Source organism: Stylophora pistillata, chromosome 9 (genome assembly GCF_964205215.1).
Source record: "Stylophora pistillata chromosome 9, jaStyPist1.2, whole genome shotgun sequence".
NCBI lineage: Eukaryota > Metazoa > Cnidaria > Anthozoa > Scleractinia > Pocilloporidae > Stylophora > Stylophora pistillata.
The window spans coordinates 20,637,549-20,651,246 of NC_142527.1; the positions used below are offsets into that span (position 1 = coordinate 20,637,549).

The 13,698-nt window shown below is 38.4% G+C and overlaps 2 protein-coding genes across 5 annotated transcripts; one reads left to right on the forward strand and one right to left on the reverse strand.

Moving 5' to 3' along the window:
* Positions 1–331: 331 nt before the first annotated feature.
* LOC111338823 (uncharacterized) lies at positions 332–3,371 on the reverse strand. 3 transcript variants are annotated; one of them, XM_022945363.2, is made up of 3 exons: positions 3,119–3,371; positions 1,558–1,745; positions 332–810 (listed from the first exon to the last, which is right to left on the reverse strand). In XM_022945363.2, exons 2-3 carry the CDS (start codon positions 1,710–1,712, stop codon positions 492–494), a joined length of 474 nt encoding a protein of 157 aa, XP_022801098.2. In that variant the 5' UTR covers positions 1,713–1,745; positions 3,119–3,371; the 3' UTR covers positions 332–491. The 3 variants fall into 3 exon arrangements, with proteins under 3 accessions (XP_022801098.2, XP_022801097.2, XP_088588753.1); XM_022945362.2 differs by lacking the exon at positions 3,119–3,371 and adding an exon at positions 2,290–2,865; XM_088732627.1 differs by lacking the exon at positions 3,119–3,371 and adding an exon at positions 1,856–2,204.
* A 4,871-nt stretch (positions 3,372–8,242) lies between these two features.
* On the forward strand, positions 8,243–12,288 carry LOC111338824 (QRFP-like peptide receptor). Of its 2 annotated transcripts, XM_088732632.1 has the most exons (3): positions 8,245–8,546; positions 9,429–9,582; positions 11,645–12,288. In XM_088732632.1, exons 1-3 carry the CDS (start codon positions 8,456–8,458, stop codon positions 11,655–11,657), a joined length of 258 nt encoding a protein of 85 aa, XP_088588758.1. In that variant the 5' UTR covers positions 8,245–8,455; the 3' UTR covers positions 11,658–12,288. The 2 variants fall into 2 exon arrangements, with proteins under 2 accessions (XP_022801099.2, XP_088588758.1); XM_022945364.2 differs by having other exon boundaries at positions 8,243–9,582.
* The last annotated feature ends 1,410 nt before the right edge of the window (positions 12,289–13,698 follow it).

The window sequence follows — 13,698 nt, forward strand, 5'->3', positions numbered from 1 at the left end:
CGCGGCTCCGCCCAAATGATTTAAACTGGCTTTCTATACATTTTTTTCCAACTCAGAATAACAATAACTACTGTGCTTCAAAGTAAAAAAATAAAAAAATAAAAAAATTAAAAAATAAAAAAATAAAAAAAAAAAAACCAGCAACAACAGTAATGATAATTATGATAAGCTGATGCTGCTACAACTTCTACTGCTGCTGCTGCTACTACTATTACTATTACTATTACTATTACTATTACTATTAATATGATTATTACTATTACAATTAATATTAGTCCCTAAACCACTAACAATCTTTCACCTACAAAAGATTGAACAAAAGATCACTGCATCGGAGGCGCCAAAATTTAATTGTATAATTGGAGGGCGCAGATCATAGCTATTTTGCCAAAGATTACACTCACACTGACGCAAAATGAAGGAACAAGTTTTCTGTCGGATAAAGAGGAAAAATTATTGCGTTAAAAAAAACATAAGGCGAGTTGTCTCTATCAGTAATCTGTATCGTCATGGTCGTTTGGATCATAATACGGGCATCCATTACAGCACCTTTCAGAATCCGTGCCTGAACCACTGGACCTTTTGTAATCATCTGAACCATTCGACGAATAGCGCGACGTGTCATCCGAATTGAATCGGCTGTCGTAAACAGCGTCAGCGTATTCCGAAGTTTCGAAATTGTCTTCGGCGTGGTCCGACCTTTCGGATTTGCTTGAACAACCTGCGCTATCGTTCCTTCTGGGAATTTTAGCGAATTTCTTTTTCGCTCTTCTTTGTAATAATTTTCTTTTTCCCATGGTATTTGGAGATCTATTCAAGAGTGAGATGATGAGTGTGAATGTGTATGCGACATAAATGCTACAGAAACAAAAAAAGAGAACAAAAACGAGGAAAGCAAACGAAAATATATATGAATATTATTCATGTATGGATCGACCGGGCTGTTCTTTCTGAGTCAAAACGTTTTTATGGCTTGAGATACCTTTCATCGATGAAACTTGTTCTTACCCTGGTCGAGAATTGATTCTTGCCCTCTAACGCTGTGCAGCAAAATATTCTCTAGCGTGAAAAGCCTCTAATACTGAGAGAATTCGGAAGAGGGGCACAAAATTAAAATCTCGGTTTAGAAAGAAATTCACGATTTAGAAAAATGCCATTTACCACTTTTGTCATTATGGCCTTCCCAACTTTGAAGGCAGTATATTTTCTCTGTCCCAGTGTTTGGTTATCTTGGGAGATGCCCAGTTGGTTAAATATGAGATTTCAAGGTCTAGACCTGAACTAACCAACTTGAAGTAACTTAACCCTTTTTCCAAACGAGGAATAACATGAAAAATAAATATCAAACGTCGCGTTTTTCAAATTTGATTATACTCCATCTGGTCCCAGTTGCTCGAAGGTTGGATAACGCTATTTATTGGATAAATCTCTCTGCAGTGGATGGCGTAGTATGCCGGTTTTGCCATCACTTAACTGCTGGAATAGCGATTTAGCTATTGGATAGCGTTACCTTAGTTTTCTGCCCTTAAAACAACATGGCCCTGGAGTGCACTTCACCTGAACAAGTTGATCATATCTACAGCCTCGAAAGGACCGGCTTTCTTGGCTGTAACATCATTGCTTACGTCGCCATTCTTTAAAGCACCAGCTCGAGCACGTAAGGGAAAGTACAGGACAAGGACCATAAGTAACAAGCAATGAACGTCACCCATTTGACAGTGGACTTTTTTGCTCTCTCTATATAGCTAATGGAAAGGAACAAAACATAAAAAAAAATTGAATGAAGTAGAGAAAGTAAGTTTTAAGAACGGATTGATTAATTTTAACTGAGAGGCCGCGCTTTCTTTGGGTTTACCAGAATGTCTGATAACCCACGCAGTATGTCGAAAAACAACGATGGAAGTCACGAGTTGATCATGAAGGCAAACGACTTCGTCACAAACTGTAGAGGCGAGCCTGATCATTGCGACCAGTTTTCCTCTGCTCTTGTGGTCAGGTAGCTGCACAAGGTTCCAGTAATACTATTAATTTGTAGACCATCGAATAGCAATAGCAGCAGCAGCGTGCAGATAGAATTAAACGCAGAAGAATATAATAAATCTGTGATTCACATATTCAAACTATATCACATCTAACGAAACAACGCTGATAATCGGTGCAATCAAGGGATGGCACGATATTTGCACGCGGGATCGTAACTGATCAAAAGCGTTGCTTGGATAGAATTGACAAATAAACTACTGCAGAACTGTACCACGAAATTTTTACGAGGAGATAAACCTAACAAACCTTGACTTCCTTTAGGTAACGCTGGCACAAGCAGAGTTACGACTGAGGAAGAATACTAATTCTACCGCGAAGAATAATTACAGTAACCAGTTATTTGCTGAGGCTTTGGTTGCTTGGAAGTGGAAATCTTCCCGAAAGCGTGTGTCCTTGAGTCTAACCAATTAGGGCAAGATTTCTGTCGGCTATATTGCATGAATGCCACTTACAAGAATTAAATAATGACGAGCTGATATTTATATACAAAGGAAGATCTATTTCATTCAATTTTTCAATTTGTAAATATAATTTGAGGGAAGGGGGCTAATGCATGATCTTATGCGCTTTGCAAAAAGTCTCTTTTGTTAGTACAACAACAAGATGGTGGAAACAGCTTTTTCAGGTACAGTGTATCAGTGGTCGCGTCTCATATGAAAGGTCTGTCGTCCTTGTCTGGTCTTGTCAACAACGTCAAAATGCCAATCTATTGCAGCTGCCATTGCGGAGTTTCTTTTCTTTTCAGGTGCGTACAGTTCACTCTCTTGGCAACAGTCGCCCATCATAGAGTGGGTTTTAGACCACACATATCGAGATCCCAAGCCACTTTTTAAGGCCTATTTTGATTACCGCAATATCAAAATTTTCCCGTTTGTTTCAGTTTCGCCATACTGAACAAACCTGTTAATGAAACATACGTTTCCGTTCAAGATATATTTGCTCTCTGTACCGGATCCGGAGTTATTAAAGTGATGAGTGTCAGTTGTTACAATTGGTGTTGAAATTAAATAAGGCTGGTTTGAAAATGGAAAGATAAGAAATGAGTAGCTATGACTAAAATGCAAAGTTTACTCACCTTTGAATGAGTTCGATGTTGAAAATCTTGAATCGCTCAGTAATATATTCTTTCATCGTGCACTGTCTTAACTAAATTTTTCACCATACAGTCTTTGCGTCTTAATATTTCTAGTCCCTATTCAGTATTTCCAGCAGAATTGTCCGAAAATATGACTGAGATGTCCATCTTAATTTCCTCTTATTGCAATCTCAAAAAGAAATGGAACCATCCACCCTGTCAATCATATCAGGTTAAAAATCATCAACACAGAGAAGAGATTCACACGAGTAGTGCTAACGTCTTAAACCTTGTACCCAGTTCAACCGCGTTTCTGATGGCTGTGGGAAGTCCAAGATGGCCAAGTTACTTTTTATTCTAATGTCAGCACGCATTAGGATAAGGGAGTTAGAGGTCACTGTCTTTTTTCCATACCTTTTTGCTCCTTTTTAAGACTGTTACACTATTAAATTGCATAATCCATCACCTCTTTAATGAGAAATCCAAAAACAGTTCCGAAGTAGGTGGGGATGATGTGTACCAACCGAGAGAAAATGAGCAATCAGAGAGCTAAATTCAGGACGTTAGCTGGCAAATGTTTATTTCACTAATAAGAGTTCATTTCAGTTTTCAACAGAAAAAGAGTTCTACAATCCATGAAGTCAACACCTCTACTTCAGTTCTATATCGAAGGCTTTCCGTATCAACAAAACTCATCTCTACATTGTTCTTTTGTTATAGTTTTTACACTCAGAAGATCATATCAAGGTTACCCTTTATGAGAATTCGAACTATCCATATTTAACCACGTGGAATCATGATTCTCATATCGAAAGCTCTGGACCTGAAACCACCCTCCCTGTGCCATAACTTTGTCTTGTGGTCATTTAGTTTACTCAAAATGACATTGCAAATTACATTATATGCCAGTTATAAAAATAAAGAGTTACCAAAATGAATGAAACTCTTCTCTCTTGAATGAAATTTTTAATAAAGAGTTGGCTTCCAAATGCTACCCCTTCACACTGTGAACAGGCTAGGCCTAGCCACAAGTTGCCGATGAATCCCAAAAAATTTGCCGATAAAAGTGTCTAAAAGTTGCCAAAAAGTTGCTATTTTTTTCAAAAAGTTGCCGAAAAGTTGCTGAATTTCCAAAAAGTTGTCGAAAAGTTGCCAAAATTCTTCTGCTTTTCGTACCTTTTTTGGGTGTTAAAGATTAAAAATTCGCACATTGCTTCTTATCAAAACTTTATTTGTCAAAGTCCAATGATAATATCAGAGGTTCTTTCCATTTCACTTGATCAACAAATAGTCACTGTAATTGCCCGCCACCTTGAAAAACGTGCAACGTGATACCGCTGACCTCTTAATAAGGCATCACAAAAATCAACACATGGGGGGGGGGGGGCTAATTGTTGTATTTTGGAATAAATTGAATAAATGTCTATTGAAAACTGACCAATGTGGCTCAAAACGTGAAGAAAGTGGTTTCAAAGAACCTCAAAAAGCCCAAAGTTGCCGAAAATTCTAAAAGTTGCCAAAATTCTAAAAGTTGCCGAAAATCTCAAAAGTTGCCGAAAAGTTGCCGAGCAACTTGTGGCTAAGCCTAGTACAGGCATGGCTTTAAGACTACAACGATTTCCAACACCCAAAGCGTTCGTAAGCAAGAGTATTACAGATTCCCCGACTCGGAATCTTTCGGATGTACACAAAGTTCCTTACACTGGGCTCGGGATCAAAAACCAAGCCAAAATTGTAATCATGATCATGTGATTATTGTTGAGGGACGAAAACAAAGGGAGGTGCGAGCTAGGTGCAATATTGTCGACATGAAGAAAGGGAAATGTGATCAAAATGACAACAGGGTAAACTCGTAGATATAATGAGTGGAATGCAGTATATTTGGATATGCAGTGATTGCACAGTGATTGATCAGTGATTGCACAGTGACAGCGCTGTGATTGCACAGTGATTGATCAGTGATTGCACAGTGACAGCACTGTGATTGCACAGTGATTGATCAGTGATTGATCAGTGATTGCACAGTGATTGATCAGTGATTGCACAGTGATTGATCAGTGATTGCACAGTGATTGATCAGTGATTGCACAGTGATTGCACAGTGATGGATCAGTGATTGCACAGTGACAGCACTGTGATTGCGCAGTGATTGATCAGTGATTGCACAGTGATTGATCAGTGATTGTACAGTGATTGATCAGTGATTGCACAGTGATTGATCAGTGATTGCACAGTGACAGCACTGTGATTGCACTAAAAGGCAATGATCCTCTGAGTATTGAGTCATCACCCCCTCAAAAGAGGGTCTTAATGGGGTGATGGCTTTTACGGCATACGATTAAAATTTTGGCCATTTTACGACTAACAGTTAACATCATTTCACTGTTGTCAACAGAATTTTTTTACGGATATTTTTTTTTCGTTTAGTGGTTAAATTTTTCAGTTTTTACGCCTAACTGTTAAATTTTTTGGTGCACCGTTTTGCGGCTAACAGTTAACCCCATTAAGACCTCAAAAAGCATGCCAATTGTTCCAATCGGTCAGAAATCTAAGATGCAGGCTTTCCCAGGATACTTAAGGCCGTGCTAGCACCGCAAAATTTGCATGTTGAATCCCCACATCACTCTTTTCCATGCTTCATGCACATATGCACCGCGTAAAAATTTGAGACGAACCCATTTCCTAATTCAAATCAGCTCAGATCTATAGTGGTTTTTGGCTGAAAACAACTAAAATTCCATAAAATGAGCCTTGTTTTCGTGGTTTTTTTTTTTTTTTGCATCTTTTAGTCGTTGAATTTCGACGTTTGCTTTTTAATTCAATGTTTTTATGCGCATATTTTGTTTTCCTATATGCTCAGCTTCAATTATTGCTCGTCTGAAAAGTTTTTCATCTGGCTTTATTCTTACTCTGCTGATATAATCTCAGGAAGGTTCCTAAAGGAAAATACGTTTTCTATCACCCTTCAGATATGGAGGATTTTTAAAGACCACACAGCTTTTCAAACCCTAGAAGTAGCTCAGTTAATAACTTTTTTCCCTTCTATTTTGATCAGCGCCACGATCCAACCCCATCGGTGCATTCATCATAGCAAACATTTTTTTTTGCTACGGTAAAAACGCAGCTTTCTAAACTATCTTCCTTTTGACTGCCTCGAGGTTTTACGAACGGGGTCTAAAAGTCTCTTATTATATAAACACCTCAGGAATACCAGGTGAGCTCTCGCGCGAAAACGTGACATCTTCACACTTAAAAAGTATAACATGTTATCTTCACACGTGAAAACAACACCACTACTAAAGTTACATAATAAACGGCGCCTTTCGCTGCAAAAGTGAAACGGTTTGATTTTTCATCGGTGTTTACAAAAATAACTAGCATATTATATGGCCATTTTGAGATACGAAATTTCTCTTTTCGTGTTGAAAAAGTTTTCACTCATCCTAAGTGGCGCCACTTCGAGTTAAGCTTTCGATCTGAAGGCTTCTATGCCGTCGCTGACGATTTGCCAACCATAAACGATCATTCGCTCTGAAGAAGGATACGAAGGGACAAAGCTTGGAAAGTCTCCTTTACAGTGGCCAATTTACATTATCAACTCAGTTGATAAAACCAAATTAGTAGATGAGGCTTGCCCTTCTCGTGGTACCCAGTTTCTTGGCTACCTTATTTCTTAGAGCATTAAACCGAAATGGATAGGCACTGAGGGGCTTTATGGTGAAACATTCAATCGTTACAGTTTTTAGTGTTTTAGAAAGTGAGCCTTGGCCAACACAATGGGGAATAAATGAGCAAAACCACAAATAAGGCTCTTATAAAGGCAGTTCATCAGATCAGAGCCAATCATTCTCTCAACCATTTTGGAAACTAAAAATATGGAAACTGGAAATATTCAGTGAAGGATGGAGGCAAATGGATCTCATCAGAGTTAAATAAATAAGCTTATAAACAGTCAATCACTGATCATGATGGCGCTCTAGCTAAATAGGTGACTGTTATTTATCGCGGTTACCGGGCGCCACAATATTTACTTGAACTTGCTCAGCTTGAGCTTAAAACTCGGAGATAAATCAGGCTGGAAGAAATTTCTTGTCATGATTTGAAGTTGCCATGCTGGGTTCGATGTATTTGTGAAAGTAATTCAGATACTGACGAAATGATATCGAAGGCTGTACTTGGCTTTAAAGGAGTCTTGAGGTGATTACATTTATCTCAAACAGGAACACCGCGAGCATTCGAAGGTCACTAGATAAAAGTCCATGGGGAGGGAAGATGATAATCTCATTTTATCATATCACAGAAACCCATTAGAATGGAAACATAACTAATTAAATAAAATCAGTGGAATAAAGGGAGAAAACTTTGTACTTTAATCCGTTCGCTCATCGTCCCCAGTTTCGACCCCTAAATGTTAGTCAAAAGAATCACCCATTTTAAAATTCAAAATGATTCCATGCGTTTAGATCAATGGATATTCGAGAGAAAGTTGCATGGTTTTCAAGAGATAATTGAGTAAACTGTATGAGCAGAAGTCGAACAAAAAAGAGAATGTTAATCGAATCTGAAGGTTGCCAGGGTGACATCTTTCCCAACAGTCCATTGGACCCAAAATACTTTCCTAAAGAAACTCTTTACGGCTAGAAGAAGATTTAAGATCCCAAAAACTATTGGCAAACTAGGCTGGCGGTGTTTAAGTCTGCTTGGGTCATGGTTGAGAAGGGAATTTCTTGAAAGAATGGCTGATAAAACTATTTTCAATTCCAGGGTAAATAAATTACTCAGTCGATAATACACATGCAAAAATTCTAACATGCTCATTGGCTGAGAGCACTCCAATTAATCCCAAACATTTCAGAAAGTTGAAATTGATTGTAGAAAGTTGAATTTAAATTGAATGACAGGTAAGAAGCGAAAGCACAACAAAACAAAATGGCGGAAAAGGGGGCAATGACACCAAAAAACATGCAACTAAGAAGGAAAACAGAATTATAATTTTGCTTGTACTCCCGATTATTAATTAGTGATCACATGATTATTCTGGAGCAATTTGGAATAAATTGAAAAATTTGCCTGTGCTAATTTATCCCATATTTGCTGTCGAAATAAAGTGATTACCTTTATAAATAGTCATTCAGGAAGCATTGCGCAACTGCTACGAGCCAAAGTACATCCATCAGTAATGTCAAAGGCTGCGTTCATTAGGTTAGCTTGAAAAGACGAGTGGAGTGTTACACTGTTGCAGACGATAATTTGAACACACTAGTGTCTTCGAATTTTGTTTGTTTTACTACTCATTAGTAGGTCTACCAAACTGATACTGAACTACTGCGAAACACTATGGCGGCCATCGAAAATACCTCGCTGAATCTCTCCGAATTTGGTTTAAGCAACGAGACGTCCTCTCCTAAACAGTGCCTTGTTGGAATGAGTAAGGTCTCCATTGCAGTATATGTTTTCACCATTTTAGCATCTCTTATAGCAAACTCTCTTCTCATCTCGTTATGTGTAAGGAAAAAAGAAACTTGGCTGCTCTACGTTATCAACATGGCTGTATCCGACCTGCTCGTGGCAATCTTTTTACTTCCACGTTTCATTGTAAATGAAATCGCCAGGTCCAATGATTTCCTAGTTCACGGACCTGGAGGCACATTTTTGTGCAAAATGTGTAGTTTTCTGAGTGATATATCCCTGTCAGTGTCAACCCTTACCTTGGTAATGATCGCCGTTGAGCGCTTCGTGGCAGTGGTTCATCCCCTTCTGCACATAAGAATCTCAAACTCCCGCAAAAGACGCCGTATTTTAATAGCTTTGACTTGGCTCCTGGCTGCAGGATTTCACTTGCCATATTTTTACACCTTTAAACTGGTGAGAGTAGCTGTTGGTAAGGGCGATTACATCCAAGTATGTTACTCAACCTGGGAACCAGCTTTCGATGACAACACGGGACACGTTCACTACAGCATCTTTTTATTTACGGCCGTGTTAATCCTGCCGCTACTGGTGATATCTGTTTTGTACATTGCTGTCGCTTTGCGCATTTACATTAACAGCATGAGGAAATTTCGGTTAGGAAGAGTTTCAAGAAAGAGACAAGAATCCGCCCAGAATTTACTCTGGATGGCCGTCGCTACCGTTGCAGCCTTTTTAATATGTTGGACGATGTATATTATGATTGCCTTCATCAACCTTTTTTCACCATCGGTGATGCTAACGTGTAACAAGAGTTATATGATAGCGTCTTACATCGCAAACCTATTGGCAAGTTGCTACTGTGCAGTTAACCCATGGCTCTGTTTCATATTCATTCCAGGATTTTCTCGCGTATTGAGAGCTATGATACAAAACCGAAAATTCATAGTGTCCGACGCAAGGAGTGGAAACAGATCGAGTTCGCAGGGATCAAATAAAAGCAACGTTACTATGCTTCCTTTAGAAAGTTCTATGAAGCAAGAAGTTAGAGAAAGGTATCATTTGTAATAACCATTTGTGCTAAGTGTATTGCTACATAATTGCCATGGGAAAAATGAGAACAGTTCGTTAGGTGCGAATATGGGGTGCATGCAAAGCTTATCTTATTCACCGTAAAAGTTCTGATAAGCCCTCGATAGGGTTTTGATTTCACAGGGCTTCTGGGCGGGGGTTATTAGAAAGGAAGAGCGAATTCTTTTTCTTTAGAGGCTCAGTGGGAGCCTTAATACGAGGCATTGAGGAAGGATGTTTTTCCGACTAAAAAAATAATAATTATTCTTAGTATTCACGAGATTCATTTTGTTTAACCCTCATATTGCGCCCTATGATGCTGTACTCTCTTAGCAACAGAGAAATTTTGGTGAACCATGTTAAGAAATAAATCCTTTCATTTAGCTGTGTCTAGTATGAACAAGGTCCAAACTAACAGACTTTTCGCTGTAAGTACAGAGTAAGGCCCAGCAGATGTTCATCAATTTCTAGACTTGGATTCACAGTTAGATGGACATAGTGCATATATTATTGAGCCTAAAGGGGAAATAAAGTATACATGAATACATGTAATTAGACTTCGTAACCTTTCTACCTAGAGTTATCTATTCCTGCTTTAGTTCCAAGCAAAAGAACTTCGAAACAAACGATTTCTTCTGTCCTTTGCAGTTTCAATATTCCACAAATTCATTTAATTTTGTCACATATCCTCTTTGCTGAAACTAATCCATTTTCTTAAAAGCGGTTATGTCATCGGTATACCTAGTGTAGAATCATACACCACTATATTGTGATTTGGTAAGAGCTAAAATTAATTACTTCGATTCAGCTTAGTCTTGTGGGGGCACCATAAAGTGACACACTTTATTTTGTACCCGTCTCGCTAAAACAATGATCATTACACTTACGATCTATTTTGCTACAAATAACAGTTCCACTTCCCCAAGGATCGTTCTCGATCTTATAGTCTAACTTCTTGAATCACCGCTTCACTTTCCTCTTCAATTTCTATATGGAAGTTCCTCTAATGACAACCTTTATAGCCAGGAAATATTTTTGCAAGACACTCAACCACTCCATACTGATTTAAATTGAAAGGGGGTAGTGACCATCCAGGTAGTGACCAACCATTCTCTTGTGTGGAACGAGGATCTATTATGGGTTCAGTTGGACACTTCGGAATATACCAATGTGAGCCTGAGTCTTCCATTGTCTTTTTTTTTCTCCATAAGCACGAACTAAAACCACTCTACGGCCTCTTGATGATTTGCATGCCACGAGCTTCATTCCTAAACGAAACAAAAACAGCTGCTTTGCCTATCAGCTAAACTATAGGTGGTTTGCAACCAATCTCTAGAGACACAGGTAACAATGGTGAAAGGGAAAAATGCTGGTGGACGACCAAAAGAAGCTAATGAGATATCTATTGTTTACGTCTACCAACATGGCGGCAATGACGTAACGTGCAAACCACCTATAGTTTATTTTCCGTGATTTTGCGTTCCGAGTGCTATCTTCGCGCGTTCCTACTTCCACCCTGAATTCCAAAGTACCATTCTTGTAAAGGAGACTTGAATAATTACGCCCTTGTAAGAATGACCTCTGCGTAAAATAGCAATATGGTGTTTTTCTGGATGTTTTACGATGCCCAGCCATTTCTTAGAAGGGAGGAGGAAAAAAACAGGCTTGGACAAGCCTATTTATGAGAAACTGGCAGAATCTTGCAAGAGCAGGGGTGTTTCAGACCCAAGGGGTTTGGGAGGCGGCAGAGTCGTGCGAGAGCACAGGCATTTTAGACCCAAGGGATTTGGGAGGCGATTCTTGCCCAAGGGCCCCTGCGTTGGGTGTGAACATTTAACTTAATGATTGTGAGGGGCCAGGCTAAGTTTAAAGTCTCTGCGAGTATGTGCTTTTGTTGTTTCACAATTAACACTTCAGTTTCTTAGTTATTATAAAAAGAATTTTACGCTCAAGGCCTTCCAGCAGGCCTTACTTAAATCATTTGAAACCCAAGTTCCTCAGTTTCGATCTCACTAACAACATATTTGTGATCCTTGATTGTTTCAGATCTGAACCGTGAAGTAAAATGCAGCTCTGACCAAAAGCAGTAAGTAGTGGATGGTGAAGTATATCTTACTTTTTATGACGCTGGAGCTGTGATGATTTAAAAAGAATGGAAAACTCTTCAATTTTCGCTTTCGTTGTTGGGTTTTGTTTTGTTTTTACAAGGGTAAACGTATCTCCTTTTTGATCACTGGATCTGTTCGTTCCAGCCATTGTTCTAAGTATTTTTACCGTGTACGTACAAATTTTAAGATCATATTATTGGAAGATTCAAGAGTTGTAAGACCAGAGTCCTTGAAGGAAATATCAAGACTTAAATTAAGAAATACATGTTGGCATTTTTAGCTTATGAGACTTTGTTTAACTGACGGTAATGACCATAGATTTCTTCGAACTTTATTGTTTAAAAACTGTTCGCATCTCAGAATAGGTAATATTTGAACACAAATTTCAAGGATGGCACAAGCTAGTAAAAAATCGGATGATGTTATCTAATGTTATAGCACTTGAACAAGTGTATCTTGTATTGGCCCTTCTCTTGCTAAAATAACGCGCGTAAGACCTGACGATTTTTTTTCTTTCTCATCCTGTTTTGTATACATTTACTTTAAGAACTAATAAAATGGTTACCGTTATGTGGCCCTATATTTCTGTCAAACGCTTTTCTCTGAACGGCTGTAATTTTGAAGTTTAGTAAGTTATTGGACTGTAATTGAGATTACCTTGAAAAGATTCTTTGAGTAGTTTAAAAGTAATTACACATATCGAAAAGGAACATGGCGAGAATTTAGGTAACGAGATACGGGTCCTGGGGAAATTAAGATTATGATCCATTTACCATAACACAGAAACCCATTAGGAAGGAAAGTCGCTGACTTATAAAAAATAGAAGCAAACCCCTTTAGCTTATTCGTAATGTTCTGCTCTCGTCTAATGATTCCAAGATACATAATACTCAAAAATTAAGTGATAAATAGTACTCAAAGATATCAATGCTTTCTAGTCCTTGAATAGCGTTGTGCGATTAAAAAAAATCGATTCTATATATTGCGAAAGCACACGATACTCGTACCTTTATCATTAGAAACTCGCGTTCCTCGAAACGCATAGCTCTCCTAGTGCCTTACTCTTATAAAACTGTTCGAGAACGAAGGTCGATGTGAATCAGGTGCCATGAAAAATATCCCGATGAGTATGGCTGCCGAAAAACCTGATTTGATTTCAGAGTACACGGCTGCGATTGTGGTCGCTAAAAAATCATAGTTAAATACTGGTTTTTAAGGAAAACAAAAGATATGAAATCGATACTGACATATTTATATTTTAGTTAGAATTTTGCAAATGGCTGGGTGTGTTTACCGGCGTCACACATCACCCTCAGCTAAATGTATGTGAGCAGCGTTGACTTCCTGACGGAAATTTAAATAATAACAATAACAAAGTTTTTAAACGCACACGCAAAGCTACTTTTCTATTCATTAGAATTTCGGTTTTGCCTCATACTTTACGCTGTCGTCGTCGTGGTTTCCTTAAGGTCCCTAATAATCGAAGAAATAAAAATAAGAAGACAAAGATTCCTACAAACGTTGTGTAAGGCCTAAACCGGCGTTGGACGCAAAAACGGCAGAGATCGAAAACGTGATTACGGTTATCTTAGAAACTTAAACGCGAATGTTAAAAACCAACAAAGAGGCCTAGACGAGTCACGAGGTCACAAAAAACACATATGTGGAAAAAATATAACAGAATTGAAATTACGTTGAGCAAAACTGATAGGGAAAATGTCCATACGTTTATGTTAATGAGAAAACATGAAAAATTTTTTGCTTGATATGTGGGTGCAAACAGTAAATATTTTTTTTGAGCGATTGGAGGGAATTTCATTCATTGCCCGGCTTGAAACATTTTTAGTTTTCCGAAAAAGTGGGAAGATGCTTTTTCAGCCTTCGTTGTTCTCTTTTCCTTGCAACAATAATAAAACCCTGTCCTCTAGAATGAAGTTTTACTCGAAACGTTCAAAGCCCATAGAACGAAATGGGTTTCAAATGGAGAAAGTC

Excerpts from the sequence above, each read along its gene's own strand:
- LOC111338823 (XM_022945363.2), bottom strand. The coding sequence starts at position 1,712 with ATGGGTGACGTTCATTGCTTGTTACTTATGGTCCTTGTCCTGTACTTT. Across the intron at positions 811-1,557 it reads GATATGATCAACTTGTTCAG|ATCTCCAAATACCATGGGAA; the intron begins GTGAAGTGCACT and ends ACTCTTGAATAG.
- LOC111338824 (XM_022945364.2), top strand. The coding sequence starts at position 8,456 with ATGGCGGCCATCGAAAATACCTCGCTGAATCTCTCCGAATTTGGTTTA.